Source organism: Heterodontus francisci, chromosome 18 (genome assembly GCF_036365525.1).
Source record: "Heterodontus francisci isolate sHetFra1 chromosome 18, sHetFra1.hap1, whole genome shotgun sequence".
Classification (NCBI taxonomy): domain Eukaryota; kingdom Metazoa; phylum Chordata; class Chondrichthyes; order Heterodontiformes; family Heterodontidae; genus Heterodontus; species Heterodontus francisci.
Window position 1 is genome coordinate 26,937,332 of NC_090388.1, and position 23,928 is coordinate 26,961,259.

General features: G+C 43.0%; 1 protein-coding gene across 4 annotated transcripts in view; it reads left to right on the top strand.

Moving 5' to 3' along the window:
- Positions 1-23,928, top strand: part of slc6a15 (solute carrier family 6 member 15) — a 54,366-nt gene that overhangs the window by 20,492 nt on the left and 9,946 nt on the right. For all 4 annotated transcript variants that reach the window (XM_068050446.1, XM_068050443.1, XM_068050445.1 and 1 more), the window contains 7 exons: positions 1,367-1,548; positions 15,392-15,502; positions 18,804-19,045; positions 19,135-19,327; positions 19,915-20,107; positions 21,205-21,364; positions 22,074-22,236. In XM_068050446.1, the coding sequence (XP_067906547.1) occupies positions 1,367-1,548; positions 15,392-15,502; positions 18,804-19,045; positions 19,135-19,327; positions 19,915-20,107; positions 21,205-21,364; positions 22,074-22,236 (1,244 nt within the window). The remainder of the gene's footprint in view (positions 1-1,366; positions 1,549-15,391; positions 15,503-18,803; positions 19,046-19,134; positions 19,328-19,914; positions 20,108-21,204; positions 21,365-22,073; positions 22,237-23,928) is intronic.

Here is a 23,928-nt window from a genome sequence, read left to right on the forward strand (position 1 = left end):
TGAAAACAGACACAAGGTATTTGTTTAGTTTCTCTGACATTTCCTTATTCCCCATTATAAATTCTCCTGTCTCTGCCTGTAATGGGACCGCATTAATCTTTGCTAATAGTTTTCTTTTTGCATACCTATAGAAGTTTTAACGGTCAGTTTTTATGTTTCTCGCTAGTTTACTTTCATATTCTATTTTCACTTTCCTTATCAGTTTCTTGGTCCTCCTTTGCTGTGGGAATCAAATGTAACATTTCCAAGTTTGCTGATGACATAAAACTAGGTGGGAATGTGAGTTGTGAAGAGGATGCTAAGAGGCTTCAAGAGGATTTGGACAGGCTCAGTGAGTGGGCAAGAACATGGCATTTGGAATATAATGTGGAAAAATGTGAAGTTATCCATTTGGTAGGAAACACAGAAATGCAGAATATTTCTTAAATGGTGAGAAAATGGGAAGTGTTGATTTCCAAAGAGACCTCGAATTCTTGTTCATAAGTCACTGAAAGCGAACATGCAGGTGCAGCAAGCAATTAGGAAGGCAAATGGTGTGTTGGTCTTTATTGCAAGAAGATTTGAGTACAGGAGTAAAGGAGTCTTGCTGCAATTGTTTAGAGCCTTGATGAGATCGCACCTGGAGTATTGTATACAGTTTTGGTCTCCTTACTTAAGGAAGGATATACTTGCCATAGAGGGAGTGCAATGAAGGATCTTGATCTCTGTCTCTCCCATCTCTCTCTATCTCTCCCTCCCCTTTCTGTGTCAGTCTCCCTTCTCTCTCCTCCCCCCTTCCCGCTGTCTCCTCTCTCTCTCTATCTCTGTGCCTAACCCTCTGTCTCTCTCTCTCCCTCTGCTCCCTGGCCAGTGCTAGTTTTAAAGGGTGCCTGACTCTCTTGCTCTATGTGCTCCCTCAGCGCCCCTGCACCCACGCCTCTGACTGTGTGCTGGCCCGCTTCCTGCTGTCCTCTTGGCCTCTCTCCCTCTCCCCCATAGCAGACGTTCCCATTCATGCACTCACTCCTTGAACTGCCCCAAAACAGCAGACGTGGCCAATCCCAGCACGCCTGCACCACGAACTGCCAATCAGCGCTCACCCCACCCAGGCAGCCTGCTGTCAGTCACAGACAATGAGCAATCACAGAAAGGCATCCGCCACCTGTCAGACGCAGGTTTCGCCTATCCCCTCCACCTGATTTACACTTTAATAGGAGAGCTGTGAATCAAAGCCAAGCCATGGGCAGCCTGCTGTCAATCACGCAGACATTTAAAATTACTCATTGAAAATTTTTATCATGGACACTGGTGTCCATGTACGGACACGTTGCCAACCCCTGTTGTGTTAAGTTATGTGAACAATATGCTGTCTTCCTGTTTCTTTCAGTTGTCATGCCTGAATGTGAAAAAAGCTCCGCCACAACCTATTTCTGGTACAGAGAAGCACTGGATATATCTGACTCCATCTCAGAGAGTGGGGGCCTGAACTGGAAAATGACAATCTGCCTGTTCATAGCCTGGCTTATGGTGTGTCTTGCCATGATCAAAGGCATTCAATCTTCAGGAAAGGTTAGCGTTTTTCTAGATTCTGCCAGCATTAAGTTTTCCACCTTTAATTTGTCTTTACTATACGTATTTCCCAGTGAGGTAAACTATTTCTTTTCTATTCACATCTGAAAATATGAATGATTACATTTATTCATTTTTATGTACACTGTTGTTAAGTAGAAATTGCAGTCCTGAAAATTTTGAGGCCTGCTCAACAGAAGCGGACATTGGAGGATTAAACATGGAGATCAGTATGCTTGATTCACAGCACTCTCTGTGTTCTGGCTGTTAGTTTTAATATATGCTTTCACCCTGAAATTCTGAGAATCCATGAAGGATTGTCAACCTGGTTAGCTTTTTTAAACTTAAGAAGAATAATACTTCCATATTTCTTAACAGGTAATTAATCTATAAATATTGTACTCTGAAATCAACACTTTCACTTTGATCTGATGGTTCTTTACTCGATTTAGCCACGCCATGAGAAAAACTTGAGCTGCTTTTGTTGCTATGTTCCTGTGCTGGGCTTACAGTAAGTTTCACAAATTCATGCTCCAGTGAATTTTTGGTATGTCCTTGCTTTGAATTTGAGTTGAATCTCAGAGAGTTCACTTGATCAGGGCACTACACCAGGCATCAAACAATTAGTAGGGAGACGAAAATGGTGTAGCTAGTGAAAGAACACAACATTTGCACCCTTCCAACTACATCCCTAGTAACTTTGCAGCCTCTTGCCATCACCTGCTCACTAGTTCACAGATCCATTTCACTGAGAGTGAGGATAAACGTTACTTGTAAATCTGACGACTATCTCATTGTTCCAGACTTCATCAACAAAAACTGGGGTTTGTAATGTGTTTTGTTTACTTAGAATAGCTCAACTGCAGTTTTGGCTCTTAGGGTCAAGATATAATCCTATTTAAATATATCTGGCTTGCCTAGCTCTAATCTTTGCCTCCATCTCCTCCCACTACCAGACAGTTTTTCTCTATCCATCTCACACAACATGGTATCTTCTCTCTTCTTGCTGCACTCAAAATAATGCATCTTTCTTCCCTCAACATCCCAACAGTGTCTTTCTAGCCACCTTTTGCAATCCGAAGAAAGTGGGGCCAATTTTTCAATACCCCATTTACAACTGTAAATGGAAACAAGTGGAAGAATAATTAAAATATTCAAGCAGGAGTCAACTGACGTTGTCAGAACCCGCAATGCCAGTTATGTGTTAATCTACACTGCATCATTACTTTCTTAACCCGCCCATAAAGGACAGGTAGTACAAGTCAGGAGGAGGCCATTATAGCACTACTTAAAGGGATCCTTAGCTGCAGTCAGGAAAAGCTGGAAGCAAATCTGGCACATGTTGTCTTCAGTCTCTTGAGAGTTCTGAGCTTTCAAGGCTACCATAAATCCAACTCTTTACTGTTGTGTGTGCTCATCAAATTTCACTGCTGCTGAAATCTGCCACTTTATTTAACTCCAGCTGCTTCCTTTAATGTGCAGCTGCAGACCCATGTTGGCCATTTGTCCTGCAAGATTTTCTGCCTTCCCAAATGGCAACCTGCCTATAAGGAGCTCACTAACAGCTCGCCTTCTTGATTTAAGTGTGGTTATAATAACTGTAAGCAATTAGGTCTCCCGCCAACATTCTCAGGTAAGTGGAGAAGCTGGTTTGCCACCACCCCCCACCCCCCATCTTCCTTCCACACCAAAATCAGCCATTGTATCTTTAGCATAAATAAAAACAGCAAATGCTGGAAATACTCAGCAGGTCTGGCAGCATTTGTGAAGAGAGAAACAGAGTTAATGGCCGAAATTTTTGGCTTACCGGTGGCCCTGGGGCCGATGTGCCAGAAGCGGATCAGGCCCCTGATCCCACTCCGCGTCACCTGGCTGCCAGCATCACACGCTGATCACCTAATCAGCGGGCCCGCGGTGTAACTCCGAAAAGAAATGGCGCGCGCGGGCGGGAACTTCAGCATCATTGGGGGCGGGGCCACATACGTGGAAGGCTGATTGTAAGCCCTACATAAAGGATTACTGAAGTTAAACAGAGCAATGAGTTCCCCATTTGATATAAAGGAAGATACAACATTCATAAGGTCTGGAGATTTCAAAGGCTCCATACCTTGAAACACAGAAGGACTGGGAGACAACAATATGACTGGTAGAGGTGATGGACGGCAGAAACAATCGCCTTGCCCCCCTCTGACAATTCACTGCAAGTCCTCCTCCAGGCTGTTGAGGAGAGGAGAGACATTCTATTCAGCTCAGATGGGAGAAGGAGACCCTCCGAAGTGACCAAGACAGCCTGGCTGGAGGTTGCAGAGGAGATCAGCAGCCGAGGCGTAGTGAGGCGTACATGGATGCAGTGCTGCAAGTGCCTCAATGACCTGCTTCGCTCTGCCCGGGTAAGGGGCATTCCTCATTCATCTAATCGGTTATGTGCCAAAGGAGGTTTTTGTGTACTCATGATGCAATGTGGAAGCCCTGTATGATCAATCCTTGGCTGCTGCCTTGAAATGGGACGCATGATGGGCAAGTCTGAGATGAACGCTGATGCTGTGGTGTTAAAGTTGCGCCCAACACTGTCACAGCAGTGAAATGCAACACCAACCCTTTGGGTGACAGCGTCATATGCCATTGACTATGTATAAAATAAGTATTTTTGTTTATTTAGGAAAAGAGGGCACACAATGCCTGGGAGAGGTCACGTACCGGTGGTGGTGTGGCCACCCGGGCATTCCTCACCAGAATGGAGGAGGATGCCTTAATTATAGCAGGGGAGGAAGGAGGACGCGCCGTGGCAGATGGCGAGGCCGGGGGACCTGGCCATGAGAGTGAGTGTTCCAGAATGTGGTGTAACACCTTATTATGCGGGGTTGGGGGAGGGGGGTTGCTGGTGAGGCTGCGCTACTGTGCCAATGATTTGGTGAATGTCAAATGCACTGAATGTTGCCCTCAATTGTAACATCACCCAGATGTAACCATGCTGGAGGCACAAACTTGTGCTTAACTCTGGATTGATGATGAAACTGATCACAATGCTTTTCCCACCAGGTGAAACAGAGCATGTGCCAGGAAGCATTTCCGTTGACCGACCATCCACCTCTGAGGTGGAGGAGGGCGCCTCAGAGGGTGCACTGCCACATCATCGCGACGCACCAAGTACCACAGCAGATACTGACACTTCGGTTGGGATGACTATATCTGGGAAATCAATGTCACAAACTGGTGTGAGCACAGCACAGTTTCCGGGCCAGACACCAGAGGCAGAATCGGCCGATGCATCACACACTCGGAGGAGAGTGGGATACCAGGCCAGTGCAGAGCCGCAAGCTGATGACGTGCCTCTGAGATCATCCTTTCGTTGGGCGATGTTGCAGGTACATAATACGGTCCATGGAAATCTGGCGGAGTTGCCTGAGACGTTGCGCGCTATGACTCATACTCTGGAGACATCCATCCAGAGTATGAGTTCAGCAAACTCACAGGCATTTGAACATCTGGCTTCCTCCATTGATAGACTGGCGGCTGCAGTGGAGGGACCAGTTCTTCATGCAATTCTGGACCTCAGAGTGAGTGTGGCCTCCCTGGACCAGAGCATCAGAGAGCAGAATCTGATGCGACTGCGCCAGGTTGAGCTCACTCAGCGCTCTGATGCCACCATTGAGGACCATCCGAGCCTCACGAGGGCACAGGGGCAGCAGATCGCATATGGGAGCTCCTCTCACGGTGCCTCTGATGCATCCTGCAGCTCCTTGCTCCCTCCGCCAGGGACATGTGAACCGCTAAATCCCGGGGTGACAGAGGGTGCTCATGATATTTGTCATGAGAACCCTGAGATGCCAGTGCCCTCACGGCCGCAAGCATCAAGTCATCAAAAGCAGGGCGGCAACAAGATCAGCCACCTGCCTCTGGTAAGTCTGGTGGCGAGGGATCATGCACACGAATGAGCACGCGTAAACGGATTAAGAAAACACTTTAATTTCACTACTGGTGCACTGGGTGACTTGAAATACATTTATTTGATTTGTTAAAAAATAGTGTTTGATTAAATCGGAGATTTTACTATTGGACATGTCATTCCTGAAGTCAGATATTACATAGTTAGTCAACTCAAGTTGTCTCAAATGTGAGGCCACACACTTGGGTCGCGTCCCTCATGATGTGATGGATTGGTTCGTCACAGTGTCTCACCCCCTAAAGGTTAGAGATTTTGCACTGTCAGATCCTCACAATGATTAATGTCATAAAGTAGTTTGAAATGTGTGAAGATTTATATCATTTCAACTGAAACGTGTACCTATTAGAGAATCCCTTGTTTCTCTAGCACTTACAGCCAAGTTACATTCAGCTTCCTCTCCATGATCATCATTAGACTGATGCCCATCTTCCTCATTAGAAACGTCATCATCATCTGATGACACATTGCGCTGACATTGATCATCCTCTAGGGCATCTCCATGTTCAATCGCCAGGTTATGCAAGGCACTGCAAACGACAATGATTCTTGAAACCCTCAATTGTCCGTATTGCAGTGATCCACCAGAGCGATCAGGACACCTAAATCTCATCTTTAGGAGGCCTATAGTTTGCTCGATTGTCACTCTGTGGGCCGCATGGCTCCCATTGTATCGTTCCTCCACCTCACCCCTTGGGTTCCTCACTGGTGTCATGAGCCATGTCTTCAGAGGATAACCCCTGTCGCCAAGTATCCATCCCTCCATTCTGTGTGGAGGACTGAAAATTACAGGCACCTGTGAGTTGTGGAGAATGAAAGCGTCATGACAACTACCATGATTCACTTCCGATGATCACAGACGAGCTGAACGCTCAGTGAATGGAATCCCTTGCGGTTCATGAATGTCCCCGACTGTCCAGCTGGTGCTCTAAAGACCACATGAGTACAGTCTATCATGCCCTGTACCATTGGGAAGCCGGATATAGTGCTGAAGCCTCTGGCTTTCTCAGCCTGACTGATGTTGTCCGTCTTGAACATGATGAAATGGTCAGCACATTGAAACAATGCATCAGTCACAGCCTTTATGCAATGGTGTGCTGCTGATTGTGAGACACCGCACAAGTCTGCAGCTGAGGCTTGGAAGAAGCCAGACGCATAGAAGTTAAGAGCTATTGTGACCTTTAGAGCGACTGGCATTGGATGGCCACCGAGACAGTTTGATGCAACATCCACTGCCAGCATCTCACAAAGAGATGTGACAGTCTCCCGTGACAGCCGCAGTCTTCTTCTGCACTGGCATTCTGACAGCTGCAGGTAGTTCAGACGCGTTCGGCATGCCCTCACTACTGGGTAGGCACGTCTCCTGACATTTGGTCGCTCCCGGGCGACTTTGTGAACTACTCTCCCTCCAGCAGCACGAGGATGAACTGGTGCAGCTTGCTGTACGTTCCCCTGACCATTTGTACTTCTGTCACTCATTGAATCACTGTCCTCCTCATCTGATGATCCACCTCCAGAGTGAACAATTCCCATTGTTGAACAGCAGAACAAATGCTTTGACCACAGGTAACAGCTTCCAGCTTTTGTGACTGGCTCACTTTAGGTACTTCCTTTCCGGCAATAACTAATATTACATGGGTCCCTATCAGCAGTGCATAACATTCAGATTAAACCTTCTGCACAACCTGCAAGTTACACCCCTTGTTAGGACACACAAATAACATCAGCATTAATAAAGTTCAATAAATACATATTTACCTCCAACTCCCTCATGAATCAATGCCTGCCGCCCTTTTGAACCTGCTGGGTTCCCGACATGCCCCACGACCCGATAAATGGCCGTAAAATCAGATACGTCGCGTAAAATCTCTGTCAATTGGATTCTGAAGTACTTTAAGTACTTCTCAATTGATGTTAGTCGGGCGGTGAGCGCAAACTCGATCGCGCCTGACTTCCCACGCTGGTTAAATTGTGTCAGCGTGTAATAACGCCAGGGACCCAGCCCGACATCATTGTGCGCCATTTTTCCCTCCGCACGTCCCCGACAGGACCCGATTCTTAACGGTAAAAATCTGGCCAATGTTTCAGGTCTGTGACCTTTCATCAGAACTGGGAAAGGCTAGAAATGTAATCGGCTTTGAGCAAGTGAAAGGGGAGGAGGGAGGGAAGAAGAACAAAAGGGAAGTTGTGTGATAGGGTAAAGGGCAGGAGAGATTAAATGACAGTGATGTCATAGAATAAAAGGCAAAGGGAGGGGTAATAGTTTTAGTAAAAGACAAAGTATGAGCCCACAGAGAGTGTTAACGGCAGAATAATGAACCACTATGTCCAAAAGCAGAAACATGAAAAACAAGTTTAAGACAGGCAAAAGGTTAAAAAATAAAAAAAAGTAAAATAAAAATGAAAACAGGCACTCTTGCTCTGAATTTCTTGAACTCACTGTTGAGTTCAGAGGGCTGTGGAGTGCCTAATCCGAAGATGAAGTGCTGTTCCTCAAGCTTGCATTGAGCTTCACTGGAACATTGTAGCAGGCCAAGGACAGAAATGTGGACGAAGAGCAGGGTGGTGAATTAAAATGGCAAACAACCGGAAGCTTGGTGTCATGCTTGCAGACTGCGCAGAGGTGTCCTGCAAAGCGGTCACCCAATCTGCATTTGGTTTCCCCAATGTAGAGATGACTGTATTGTGAGCAGCGAATACAGTATACTAAATTGAAAAAAGTAGAAGTAAATCACTGTTTCACCTGGAAGGAGTGTTTGGGGCCTTGGATGGTGAGGAAAGACAAGTTAAAAGCGCAGGGATTACACCTCCTGTGGCCATACCCTCTGCGACACACTGGTCTATTCCTCCATCACCACTGACACCTCGTCCCCTTCCCACGGCACCTTCCTATGCAATGGCAGGAGGTGCTCACAATGCTTTGTTGGCCTGCTGCACTATTTCAATGAAGCTCAATGCAAGCTCGAAGAGCAGCACCTCATCTTCTGATTAGGCACTCTACAGCCCTCTGGGCTCAACATTGAGTTCAAGAAATTCAGAGGATGACAGCCATTTTTTAATTCTGATTTTATTTTTTACTTTTTAACCGTGTACCTGTCTTAAACTTGTTTTTCATGTTTTTGCTTTCAGACAGAGCTGTTCATTATTCTTCCATTAGCACTCTCTGGACTCATGCTTTGTTTTTTGCTACAACTATTACCAATCCCTTTGCCTTTTATTCCATGACATCTTTGACATTTAATCTCTCCTGCTCTCTGCCCTATCATACACCTTCCCTTTAGTTCTTCACCCCCTTCCCCCCTTTCATTTGCTCAAAGCCTATTAAATTTCTAACCTTTGCCAGTTCTGATGAAAGGTCACAGACCTGAAACTTTAACCCTGTTTTTGTCTCCACAGATGCTGCCAGATCTGCGAGTATTTCCAGCACTTTGTTTTTATTTCAGATTTCCAGCATCTGCAGTATTTAGCTTTTATATTACTGTATCTTTAGCACTCTCTTTCCCTCTCAAGGGCTTTCTCTTCCTCTCCTATCCACCCTCAATTGGATCTATCCCTTTCCCTTCACTCAACATTAAATAAATTTTCATCTTCACCACCTGAATGACAATCATGGAATGAAAACCTGACAGATTTGATAAAGGGCAGGAGTTTTGACCTGGTCCTGCCAGATGATCACCAAAGTGGTGAAGATGAAAATTTACTCCCATGTGTTTGTCATTCTGATTGCCGGGCAGCAGCAAAATGAAGTCGGGAGCTTATTCACTGGAGACAGAACCCCTGTGCATGTATGCCTCAGGGAGGCTGTGTTACATGAAAAAAAAAGTGTATCTTTTTTATGTGTTTGAGCCACAGCTCTGCAATAGTTCAAAGGAATCTTTCCTGTGAACATGCATTTTGTCTCTTTATATTGGGGTTTATGAACACATAGCGTTAGGTGATTGTGTGGCGATCATGCGGTATGGGAGAGAAGGCTGTACTTGATGTTTAGGACATCATAAGGGGCGAGGAATTGAAGATAATGGGTATGTTTATGATTTATGTGAATATTCTATGTTTACCTTTTGTTTTAAGGGCATGTTGGGGGGAGGTGGGGTGTGTCACATGGGTAAGAGGAACAGTTATGTTAAGCATTTCAATTATTTTTCCTCGAATGTGGTTGGCTAGGGAATGTGATATTAGGAAGAACTATTTTGTGCAATATGATTGCTGAATGCCAAAAAAATAGGAATATACAGTGTTACGATCAGGTGAGAAATGTGTCTAGGGGTCTTTTGCTGTCTTTACCTGGTCTTAGTGTAACAGGGTTTAATTTTAAACACACTGTGTTTTGAGCTTCCCTTCTTGTGAATCCTTGTTCACAGTTTTCAATTATAAAGCAAAGAAATGAGCACACCAGGTTCTCTCAGGTTTAAAGAAGAAAAGATGAAATTTATTAAACCTTAAACTTAAACTCTAATATGGTTCACACCTACAGATATATGATGCGCTCACGCTAGCATGCACATGCGATATACACATGCAGATAGGGACAGAAAAGAGAAGAAAAGATCAGGTGGAACAGTTTGAGGCAATATCTTGTTACGGTGCTTCGAGTTCATGATTTAGTCCTTTTGTAAGTAGTCTTGCTTTCGTCAGGGCCCAGTGTTCTTCAACCTTGTTCAAGTAGGAGGCTTTTCTCTCTCTGAGTTTCACGTGTTTTCACAAGATTCAGTTCCGTGGGTAGGCGATGGGAGTAGGCAGACAGGAGAGGCTGTAAATCCTGCTTCAGTTCCAGGAGCACACGGCTTTCTGAGTTTGAATCCTTTGTTGGAAGTTCAAATCTCAACAGCCAGCTAGTCATGTGACTAAAACTTGTCTGACCACTTCTTCTGTGTATTGGGGAAGCAACGACTGGGTCCCTTTTCCAGCACTGTTAGTACTATGCAAATGTCCTTCCAGTCAGTGGTTTGCAATTTTAAGTTTTAATGCTCATGTGGCAAAATAATGTGTGCCTCAGTCTTGGTAGGTGGGTAGCTTGCCTGACAACAGACACTTGGACAACAGGAAAAAGCAAATTGACAGAGAGACATGACAGTCATAACATAGATGACAGCCTGATCACACATGACAAATACAAGAAATGTTAATCTAAACACGCCAGGATAAGCAGGTGGCTTATGAAGGGATTTTGTTTTCCAGCATAATTCCCTGGATGTATTACCAGAAAAAATAAACAAGTTCTGAGCTTGGTAGACAATTCAATAATCTGGGATCTGTTTTTGTAGAATTAGTAGAATTTCCAGGTCTGCTGGCTCCATCTTCAACAGAATCCCCTTGAAGTCTCTTTGCATCCTCCTCACATCTGACATCCTGACCATGTTTTGTGTCCTGCCTTATGGCAGCTGTCTTTTTGGTGAAAGAAGAGTTGTTTGAAATATGTAATACTAAAATCTATAGTGTTCAAATTATGTCTCCCAATATTAGTAAAGCACATATTAACACGTTTGTATGGAAGTCCTTTGCCTGTGATTTCAAGAAATCCATTAAACGGTTTATTTTGAACAGGCGAATGCCTTTGTTAAACTGGTAGACAGAGGAATTTTATAAAAGCGCATTAGCACTTTTAGTTCCTTGCTCTGCTCCATAAAGTAACTTAGAAATATCAATCTTTCTCAGCAGACAAAGGCTAAATATTAATTTACATGGAAGATCCCCATTTTCTATTCTAAGGAGTTAGGTTCAGATATTGGCAGCTTTATTGCCTCAGAAGCAATAATTCTGACTGTAGTTGTTTGTTGCCATTAGAAGCAAGGAAGCTCCTGAGTTACCCATCTGTGAAAGTCCCCAGAGTGAAGTAGGCTAGATTTAAATGAGATTGGCTCAAAAGTGTGGCTGTGAGATCACTGTCTACTCAGAATATTAATGATGCCATCTGCCCTGTGTGCATAAACGCACCAATGATGCTCATTTAATCCTGTAGCCCGACTTCATCTGTAATGAAGAGTTTATGACTTGAATAATTAAAAGGACACTTCCTAATTAATAATTTTTAAGAATAATTTCTTTGTATTGTGTTTTTTTCTACTATACGCCAGTTGTCGAATCTCATTTCATACATAAGTTAAGGGAATGTTTAAAAACCACTACAGCATGGCACTTCTTGACCCTTTTGTGCACTGCGGTTACAATTTCTGGAATTTTCTTTCACGTTGGCTTCTCTTTTGTCCTTGGAATTCTGCTTTCATTAACCTCTAGCTGAAGGTTTACTTGAAAACACAGTAGAAACCCATGAGTTATAGGTGGCTTTGCATTTACTGCTCTGTAAAACATGTTTCAGGTGATTTAAAACCATGTGATTGCCAGCACAGCTACCCTTAACACTGACATTCTGAATATTATGAGTGTGCTTCCTTATTTATGCCTCCCCAATTTCACTTCAACATGTGTTATGCATCAGATTCTGTTATTCATTTATACGCACAATGTTAGTTAACCCTTACTCAGCTCCCTGAGGGAAATGCATGACTTTGACAGAACACCCTGCCTTACACACCCATTATAATTAATCTCCATGGGGATGCAGCTTCACCCTCGGTAATCCATCCACAACTGTAGAGGTGTACTGGTCAGAAGAAAATTTAGGTAGCAGTCTGATTTCCAGATGTTAAAATTGATGGTAACATTGCAGCATCCAATTATCCCCTTCCTTATTTTCTGCCAGAATTTTTCCAGGATAACTCCTTGCACAGAATATCTCCCCACTCCAGAGTCCACTAGCACCAATCTCCTATATGGCACAAGTCAACCCAACAGCCGAAGAAAGATTAAATTCAAATGTTATTTATATTTTTCTTCTTAACCTTCTCAAGGATTTTGTTGTACTGTACAAACAAGACCAAATCTTGGGGCCTTTCAGTTATCTGTTATCCACTTGGTGGGGAGTCTGCCCTCCATAGCTGCCTTCGTTGTGGCAGATAGTAATGTTCCACTGTATACTTTTAATGAAGGGTAATCTGTACCGGACAATTCGGTGGTGGAAAACAATCAGTAACTTAATTTAGGGAGCTCCAAAAAGTGTTGTATGTGATTTTAGAAAGACGTATTTGCATTTGTATGGTGTTTTATGACATCTCAAGTAATGACTTTTGTTATGCAGTAGTTAGCAATGTTAGCAATGCTCACTGGACATCAATGAGATGAAAGAGTGGTTCATCCATTTTTAGTGGTATTGAAAAGATTGTTGGGCCGGACACCACAAATATTCCTTCGGTCTAGCATTTGTGCAGGCCCATTTCTGGCTAGATTGCTTCCATACATCGTATTACTACCGTTACTAACTTTCAGATTGAAAATCATGGAAAGAAAATACTCATAGGAAAAACACCCAAGATATTCTTGGAGCATTGAATTAATTAAAAAAGAAGCCCATGGGAGGCCTCAGACCCTCATGTAGAGGATAAAATGGGCTCCATCCTAGAGTAGGGCCGTCATGCTCATGGTGAACAGGCCAAAAGTATGCTAACTATTCACATCTTCCCATTCAACAAAAGTACTAAAACAGGTTGATTTAATAGACACTGAACTGACTCCAGTGTCCTGAGGTTGAGGAGATATTTTTGGGTATTCCAGTCATTTCTTCAGAAAAGTTCAAAGGTGATTCTTGGGTTTAGGTCATCAAAACCAAGTGAGGCCTATCTTCTGAATAGGGAAGATTATAAGAAAGCATACTGTTTCCCAAAATAAATAACTGATATGTTACCCATGGTCTATTCCAGTGTAATGTTTCATCAATACAAAGCTGTGAGAGTGATCCAATATAAATGATTTTTTTTAAAAGAGCCCGTGGCATTTAAAAATTGCTCGAAAACATAAAATGTTGTTAAAATTTATTTTTTAAGACAACTCAGTGGGAGTTTAAAGGTCAAACTCACTACCATTAAAAAAACAAGGGACGATATGTATCTGTTGAATAGCTGGGCTTGCAGAACAAGAAGGTCCCAAGTTTGACCTCTCATTCTGTGCTCAGCTGGTTGTTCTCAGACTGGGAGGGTAGGGTAGCTACAGTTAGCCTCAGTGCCCTGGATTGGCGAAACGAGAACAGATATTTTTGCAACTCCTTATTGCGATTAAGCAAACCCTGATAAAAGTCTGCCTATGTCCACAACTGTCTCCAAACCTGGACATTTGTTCATTGATGCTCCATGCTGACTCTACCCTGTCTACAAGTTAACTTCATCCCACCACAGGACCTCAGATTTTAACTTTGGCCTGTGTCCACTCGATTGTTTATTTACAATCAGGACATGTCTCCTCTAATCTTTGCCATGCCTTTGTTACCTGAATTTCCTGTATGCCCATTCACATGTGCATTTTCGCTGTCATTCCGGACCCGAAACCATTACTTCTATCTCCTTTTATTCACTCACAATTGGTTTAACAATTCATTGTCAGATCTTGCTAGACCACGTCAGGCACTATTGGGTCTTGCTGCGCTATGTCAAAACTGCCTACTACAGGATGATCTTGGAATGCAAGTATAACCCCCAATTCTTTTCTCCATTACCAGCCATATCCTTAAACCCCTCTTACCTTACCTCTCCATGTGACTTGAGCCCATAATCTAGACTGACACCTCAGTAAATTCCAGTGGCAATGTACTCTTACCCTATCCAACTATTCCAGGACATCATCAGCAATGGTTTCTCATCCCATTCCCAGATCATTAACTCTGGAGTCCCACGAGGATCTATCTTTAGCCTCCTTCTCATCTACATGTGGTCTGATGGTGACAGCATCCAAAGACATATGAACATTCAAATTAGGAGCAAGAGTAGGCCACTCGGCCCTTCGAGCCTGCTCCACCATTTAATAAATTCATGGCTGAACTGATTACTCCACATTTCCACCTACCCCCGATAACCTTCCACCCCCTTGCTTATCAAAAATCTATCTACCTCTGCCTTAAAAATATTCAAAGACTCTGCTTCCACTGCCTTTTGAGGAAGAGAATTCCAAAGACTCATGACCCTCTGAGACAAAAAATTTCTCCTCATCTGTCTTAAATGGGTGACCCCTTATTTTTAAACAGTGACCCATTGTTCTGGATTCTCCCACAACGGGAAACATCCTTTCCACATCCATCCTGTCAAGCCCCCTCAGGATCTTACATGTTTCATTCAAGTCGCCTCTTACTCTTCTGAATTCCAGCGGATACAAGCCTAGTCTGTCCAATCTTTCCTCATAAGACAGCCCGCCCATTCCAGGTATTAGTCTAGTAAACCTTCTCTGTACTGCCTCCAACACATTTACATCCTTTCTTAAGTAGGGAGACCAGTACTGTACACAGTACTTCAGTTGTGGTCTCACCAATGCCCTGTATAGCTGAAGCATAACCTCCCTACCTTTGTATTGTGTGAGAGTCGAGTGTGAAAACGATCGGGCACCAGGGTGATGACTTCCACAGGAAATCCTGCTGGTGAAGCTCACTGTGAAGAATAGCCACTGAGATGACATGCCAGAAAGTGACTAGTATCTGTGGCAGTGTATGCCATTGAGAGAGCCAATGCCTCCAGAAGATGGGTTCAGAGGTTGATGGTAAGGAGAAAATTGTTGAGAATAAAAATGGAAGGTTTAATTGCTGATCATCTTGTACATTCTGTGCATCGCTAATCTAGACAATGTTGTTGTTACCTGGATACCTTCTACTGTCCAATTGTATTAAAATTTATGACTATAAAGAAGTTACCAGAGGTGCTGATGCTGATACCTCTGTATCACTGTATATAGCAAAGTTACAATCACACAGACTTGGTTGAAATGAAGTTATCAAATTGCTAGTATTCACACGTCTTTTAGATGTAAAAAAGAGGTGATGTTATTCTTTTGTTGAAATAATTTATCCCTCAATACATTTTTTTTCAGGTGATGTATTTTAGTTCTCTGTTTCCCTATGTTGTACTTATCTGCTTTCTGGTTCGAAGTCTTCTTCTGAAAGGTTCGTTGGACGGCATCCGTTACATGTTTACCCCTAAGGTATGTTCTGCTCAGCTTTATTGTTAAATTGGAAGTGCTTCTTACTGACAGCATGCTTGTATTTGGAGCCACAACTACTTATGTACACATTAAGTAGAATGGGTCTACACTATCAAGCACTGCCCAGGTTTTATGCTCATTCAGTTTAATTTCTTTGATGAGCTCTCAGAAGCTTGCATTACTCTGTCAGTACAGTCTGGTGGTAGGATTTCAGATAAATACTCAGAATTGTTATGCTGCATGCCACCTAGTGGTGCAGTGTGCTTGTGTCTTTACAATGATGATCACAAACCCATTTCTGCAACAACTGCAACAACTACCGTGGAATCTCCCTGCTCAGCATAGTGGGGAAAGTCTTTGCTCGAGTCGCTCTAAACAGGCTCCAGAAGCTGGCCGAGCGCGTCTACCCTGAGGTACAGTGTGGCTTTCGTGCAGAGAGATCGACCGTTGACATGCTGTTCTCCCTTCGTCAGATACAGGAGAAATGCCGCGAACAACAGATGCCCCTCTACATTGCTTTTATTGATCTCACCAAAGCCTTTGACCTCTTCAGCAGACGTGGAATCTTCAGACTACTAGAAAAGATTGGATGTCCACCAAAGCCACTAAGTATCATCACCTCATTCCATGACAATATGAAAGGCACAATTCAACATGGCGGCACCTCATCAGACCCCTTTCCTATCCTGAGTGGCGTGAAACAGGGCTGTGTTGTCGCACCCACACTGTTTGGGATCTTCTTCTCCCTACTGCACTCACATGCGTTCAAGTCTTCAGAAGAAGGAATTTTCCTCCACACAAGATCAGGGGGCAGGTTGTTCAACCTGGCCCGTCTAAGAGCGAAGTCCAAAGTACGGAAAGTCCTCATCAGGGAACTCCTCTTTGCTGACGATGCTGCTTTAACATCTCACGCTGAAGAGTGCCTGCAGAGTCTCATCGACAGGTTTGCGGCTGCCTGCAATGAATTTGGCCTAACCATCAGCCTCAAGAAAACGAACATCATGGGGCAGGACGTCAGAAATGCTCCATCCATCAATATTGGCGACCACGCTCTGGAAGTGGTTCAAGAGTTCACCTACCTAGGCTCAACTATCACCAGTAACCTGTCTCTAGATGCAGAAATCAACAAGCGCATGGGAAAGGCTTCCACTGCTATGTCCAGACTGGCCAAGAGAGTGTGGGAAAATGGCGCACTGACACGGAACACAAAAGTCCGAGTGTATCAAGCCTGTGCCCTCAGTACCTTGCTCTATGGCAGCGAGGCCTGGACAACGTATGTCAGCCAAGAGCGACGTCTCAATTCATTCCATCTTCGCTGCCTCCAGAGAATACTTGGCACCAGGTGGCAGGACCGTATCTCCAACACAGAAGTCCTTGAGGCGGCCAACATCCCCAGCTTATACACACTACTGAGTCAGCGGCGCTTGAGATGGCTTGGCCATGTGAGCCGCATGGAAGATGGCAGGATCCCCAAAGACACATTGTACAGCGAGCTCGCCACTGGTATCAGACCTACCGGCCGTCCATGTCTCCGCTTTAAAGAGGTCTGCAAACACGACATGAAGTCCTGTGACATTGATCACAAGTCGTGGGAGTCAGTTGCCAGCGTTCGCCAGAGCTGGCGGGCAGCCCTAAAGGCGGGGCTGAAGTGTGGCGAGTCGAAGAGACTTAGCAGTTGGCAGGAAAAAAGACAGAAGCGCAAGGGGAGAGCCAACTGTGTAACAGCCCCGACAAACAAATTTTTCTGCAGCACCTGTGGAAGAGCCTGGCACTCTAGAATTGGCCTTTATAGCCACTCCAGGCGCTGCTTCACAAACCACTGACCACCTCCAGGCGCTTACCCATTGTCTCTCGAGATAAGGAGGCCAAAGATGAAGATGACAGTCTGGTGGTAGGATTTCAGATAATTACTCAGAATTGTTATGCTGCATGCCACCTAGTGGTGCAGTGTGCTTGTGTCTTTACAATGATGATCACGAACCCATTTATCCTGTTACGAGAATAAATGCAGTCAGGTCAAACTGCACACAAGCTTATGGAAAAATAACAAAAAGATTTAAAATCTTGATTTCTTTTCCTCAAAAATGAATTTTATCCCCAAACTGGCAAAAAAATCACCAACAAGCCTGGTATTGCTCAGAAAAGCATATGTTTTGTGATTAATGTATCTGTCAATATAATTAATGATTGGTGTAGATCACAGATGCAACAGCCCATGCTGGTTATATTCTGAAGGGGGTTCAAAAGCTACTTCAGCAAAACATACCTTCTTATAACGGTTGCCATACTGTGATGGATAAGCGTGAATGGTTATAATAGTTACAAGAAGCAGTTTTCTCATGTACATAAATATAAGATAGTCACTAATAAATACAATGAAGAATTCAGGTGAAACTTCTTTATCCAGAGAGTGATTAGAACTTGCTACCACGTGAGTAGTTAATGTGAATAGCATGGGTGTTTGTAAGAGGAAGCTAGATAAGCACATGAAGGAGAAAAGAATATAGGATTAGAAGAAATAAAGTGGGCGGAGGCTCATGTGGAGCATAAACACCAGCATAGAGCAGTTGGGCTGAATGGCCTATTTCTGTGCTGTTAATTATACATAATCCTATACCAGCATTATCATTTATATTGAACTGTAGTTGGTTACAAAATCCAATTTAATTAAACAGACCACAGTGAAAGATTGTCTATTATGAAAATTCTGAATAATTGTGCACTTTTAAAAATGATGCTTCGCATCTGTTACTTAATGCATTTATTGAAGGGAGCACCATGTTTCATTTTGCTGTATTACCCCTTCCTATTACAGTAGTTTGAAGATAGCTGATAGACAAACAGATAAATGCACCATTTGTAACAAGTAAGAAATCTGCAAGGAAACCACAGAAGTAATTCCGAGTACCATGTGCGTAGGAGTTGGGGGGGGGGGGGGGAATGTGCAAGTTCAGGTGGAATCTTTTATAACAATCAGCAGCTGTGTTTAAATTGTCCTTGGCCTTTATCTCTCTGAGATTAGTGCGAAGTGCCCAGTGGCAATGGCCATGCCAAGACTGAAATGTAGGCATGTTCCAGCCAGCGCATGTTACAACAGCAAATCTCAGGGATGGTCTATTGCACTTTTTAGAAAAAATCATTGCTCTATTGCAAGAGTGCTACTTATTTCTTGTTAATGTTCGCTTTTTATCTTCAGGCTGATTTTATCAGTTTTGATTCAAGCATGTTTTATAGAGTTTCTTTGTGGGACTGACTGAGCTTACATAGTGCATTAATCACAAACTCCTTTCAAACCTCACAGCTGGAGATCATGTTGGATCCTCAGGTCTGGAGAGGGGCTGCAACCCAAGTGTTCTTTGCTCTTGGGCTGGGATTTGGTGGTGTAATTGCTTTCTCCAGCTACAACAAGCGAGATAACAACTGCCATTTCGATGCCGTCCTCGTGTCCTTCATCAATTTCTTCACATCTGTCTTAGCAACACTTGTAGTATTTGCCGTCTTGGGCTTTAAGGCAAATATTATAAATGAAAAATGCATTGCTAGGTAGGTACTGATTTCCTATTCCATACCTGTTTTGCCCAGGTTTGCATGTTATTACTCACATTGATTTCGCCCCATGTGTTACCTTGCAGAAATGCAGACAAGATCCTGGAAATGCTAAAAGTAGGTGTGGTCAGTCATGATCTCATCCCTCACCATGTTAATCTGTCAGATGTTTCAGCAACAGATTACCATCAGATGTACCACATTATAAAGGAAGTGAAGGAAGAAGAATTTCTAAAGTTAGGCCTGGATTCATGTCAACTGGAGAATGAACTTAACCAGGTCAGTCTGTAATAAAAAAACAGATTAAGAAAAGAATAGAGTCCTGAAATTCCACCAGTTTTTTCTGGGCAAAGATGCCACTATCTTGGTAGGGGGAGGAATTTGGGCTAGGACCCTGGTGCACCTCATTTGAAAATTCTACTGGAACTGGAGGCAGGTGCAAGAAGTGCTCACTCCAATCCCAGCTGGTATATGGAAATGCAGGAATAATGATGGGATAATATATTCCATCCGGAATCTCATCATTTTTCACCTGTTCTGCGCTCAACATTATACATGTCTGAATAAAGTGTGTGGCTGCCACAGGTGATCAAGCTGGCATATGCTCTGTTTAGACATCTGAACATAAAATTGTGCAGCTTTTGAGGGCACTTTCAATCTGCCTGACTACAATCTCTGAATTCACCAAAGGAACTTCATTGCATCTCTCAGATAGGCTGCGAAATCTCAAATTTGTCCATGGGTCCAAGATGCACTGGGAGAATCGTGGACATGAACCCACTACTCCACTGCAGTGTTTTAGTGTGCTAATGCAGTGTCCACCATCTTATTCTTAACACACTCTTTATTTGCTTTGTGTTTTGTAGGCTGTACAAGGAACTGGTTTAGCTTTTATTGCCTTCACTGAGGCCATGACTCACTTCCCAGCATCTCCCTTCTGGTCAGTGTTGTTCTTCCTGATGTTAGTAAATCTGGGCTTGGGCAGCATGTTTGGTACCATTGAAGGAATACTCACACCTCTCGTAGATACATTCAAAGTACGCAAAGAAATCCTCACCAGTAAGTAGCACTATTCCAAAATAAGCTGCTATTGTAACTTCTGATAAATATGAATTACATGCATCAGGAAAATTAATCCTTGCATCAGATTGAATGCGACAAAATAGGATTTAGGAAGTCTAGGCTTTATCTTTGGAGTTATCTTTTCATATTCAGAGGACATGTTTTCATCAACTGTATTTCTTGTAATATTTTACTAGAAGTATGAACTATCAAATACAAAGCCATATTTATATTGAAAATTAGTATATTGGGACCAAAGCTCCTTTAGTTGGGACGATTGATCCACAACCCAATTTGAACTTATGGCAGGAATGGATCTTGCCAAACCCCTTGATCTTACAACAAACATTCAAGTCCATACTCTGAAGCCCATAGCATCTAAAGCAGCCTGCAGGCAACACCACATGCTCAATACTGCCCCTCTATTTTCTTCATGGCCCATGCCTTAGTGCTTGCAGATACTGAAGCTGGGCCCCACAAGGCTCATCAATACTCTAATGGACCCTTTCAAACACATTCCCTCACTCATCTACACGTGCCGACTGCTGATTGCTGTCAATAGCTTATAAAATTATGGTAAATCTAACAGGTTTTTTCCCCGTTGTTATTAAATAAACATTATTTGTAAAGAGTCACAACTGAGCTAACAGAAAGTTTGCTTACTCAGCATACCTTTTTTTGATCCAGTGGCTCAGTCTTCCATGGGAATTATGTTAAAGATTCAGCATCCCATTATCTAGCTCTGACTTCAAGGCAATTCTTCAAATTCAAAATCAGCCAACAACGAGCTCTCTGTCCCTGACTTTGTACGTGAAAGAAATAAATACTGAAATTCTCACAGTGGACAATGTATAAATTTTATTTTCAATGTAGACCCATGAAAGGCTTTGGACAAGGAACACTGGTGCCTTTATTCAACAAACATTGCTTGTAGTATCGTACTGTGTGGAAAAGTCTTACGATTCTTAAATTCTGCCTCCTTTTCATGCTTACTCTGCTAGCAATTACAGGATTACAGTCAGCTTATTTGTAGCTGATTGCAATGTACTTTGGCCATCTGTCAGGTCTGTAATATATATTTTACTTTGCTCCAGTTGGCTGTTGTCTCATGGCTTTCAGTGTTGGCCTCCTCTTTGTGCAGCGTTCGGGAAACTACTTTGTAACCATGTTTGATGATTACTCAGCCACACTGCCCCTACTAATTGTGGTTATCCTGGAGAATGTCGTTGTCGCTTGGATTTATGGCACAAATAAGTACGTACCAGCAGTCCTATGATTCATCTAAACTTGCTTCATTTAGTAAAATGTATAACAAAAATGCCTGAAAATATATTGGTTCTGTTTATTATACTTTTTCCTAGAGCTACATCCTAATTTTATTGTACAGTTTTTTCTCAGCAGAACAGGCAGCAGCTATTCTTTGTAGATCTTCTCCAGTAGGTCTTCTTGTAAGTCCATACTGCTCCATCTAGTGACCTCATTGAGAACCAGTAACAGGCATTCTGAGAGGTTAACTTGGAGTTTACCTGGATGAAGACCAGTATTTATGCTTGGCTCTTCTGAATTCAAGTCCAAGGCAACATCATTGGTACAACTTGGCAAAATCCATTTATAGACCCATTATAATTTAACTATTGTTCTCTCTGTTCTCTCACTCTATGCAAATAGATTTGTTCTATCGACAACACTGACAATTCCACTTTCTAGACTGCTGTTCGGAGCTGGGCATGAACTGCCTTGGTTGACTTGCTGTCAGATTTACTTCACCTTCTCTGAAGGGAAGATCTTTAACCCCACACAGCACTTTACAAAACAGACCTGCTCACCCTGTGGAGAACATGTCACAAATGAATATGCTACAACTTAACACAATAAAAGGCTCTACCTTTGGGAACTATTTCTTATAGACTTCTAAATGTAAGCATACAAAAGGACCATTTGATTTTGTTTTGAATTTTCATAGGTTCATGGAGGACTTGAAGGATATGCTTGGATTCACTCCTTTCCGATACTACTATTACACATGGAAATACATTTCTCCACTTATTTTGATTGCTCTGCTTGTGGCAAGCATTGTCCAAATGTGCTTGAGTCCACCAGGCTACTATGCCTGGATTAGTGAATTGGTGAGTGCTGTTTAAACCCATTAGTAATATTTTGTTTCATTGTGATTCTGCCTGTGAGGCCAGGTGATGATTTTGAGAGTGAGTGTGTACATGCAGATGTGTTATTTGGGATTATAACCTTGTTTTGCTAATGATAGGGTACTCCATAGGCAATAAATTTGAATCCCAGCCATAACTATCATTTAACCTTCTCTACTCCAGCACTTCAGAACCGATCATTGCAGGAGGAAAAACTGCCAGGACAGGTTGGCCTTAGACTTTATAAATACAGTCTTGGAACAACATTGAGAACATCCATAGTATTGCCGTGCTGCAAACTGCTGACCCCGTGGATAAAGGAAACAACAGCCTAGTTGGAGATTAAATCAAAAAATACTCTTAAGTTCAGAGTTTGATTTTAAAAGGGGTACTTAAATAGGAACACTTGTGCAAGTATTAAATACCTGTCATTTTGGCAACATGTTTCCACATGTTCCCTCAGTAGGGCCTAATTTACAATGTGGAAGTTGCATCCTGATGATGTCATCAGGCCACGTACACCAATTTAAACGAGGGCTGACCAAGCGTCGCAGTCTCTGACCTACCAACAAAAGCTAGTGAAAGGCAGCATCCTAACCACAGGATGGCGTGGGCAAATTTATTATTTTTGATATTTTACAGCTTCTTTGTTGGCCAATTGAAGCAGGAATGCTGCTGCTGACCTCATGAAGCTTCCTTGGGCCTCCCCCGCCCTGGCTTTGCCCCATCTCCAATGGTGAACTTTGCCGATTCCTCCCACCCTTTTATCTTATTGGGGATCATTTCCATGGGTTCCCAGTGACTCCCTGCAAATTTCTACTCCTGTCCGACAACTTGCACATCATTCCCGCCAGCTTCCAGCAGAAGTCAGTGTTGGGGCATGCAAATGAGGCTCGGGAGTTAAAATGGAGAGGGGGGCACAGATTGCTGCTTACTCCAGTACCCACACCCACAATACATTCCCCCCCTCCTTCCTGACTTAAAATCAGAGTTCAATTAATTTCATTTGGTTATTTGAATAGCATTTTAGAAAGGTACATTTGTCAGTTATTGTCATAAGTTAATACTGTCCCAAAATAAATTGTTTGAATTTAGGCAGAAAAGTGCACCAGATTTACATAAGATACTTAAAAAGTAATACTGCTCAGGATGTGCACTACTTTAAAGCTCTAGGGGAGGGGCTTATTCTTGATAATAAACAAGAACAACTTGTATTTTTATAGCGCATTTAACATGGTAACATTTCCCAAGGAGCCACATAAGGTGATATTAGGGCAGGGGATCAAAATCTTGGTCAAAGAGTTAGCTTTTAAGGAGTGTCTTAATAATATATAAATGACTTGGATCTTGGAATACAAAGTAGAATTTCAAAGTTTGCTGACGACACCAAACTTAGAGGTGTGGCAAACAGTGAGGATGATATGAACTGCCTGCAATAGGACATAGATAGGCTAGCAGAGTGGGCAGGGAGGTGGCAGATGGATTTTAATACTGACAAGTGTGAGGTGATGCATTTTGGTGGAAAGAATACAGAGAGGCAATATATACTTAATGGTACAGTTCTAAAGAGTGTGCAGGAGCTGAGGAACTTGAGAGGGACATATGCATCGATCTTTGAAGGTGGCAGGATATATTGAGAGAGTGGTTCTCAAAGTATATGGGATCTTGGACTTC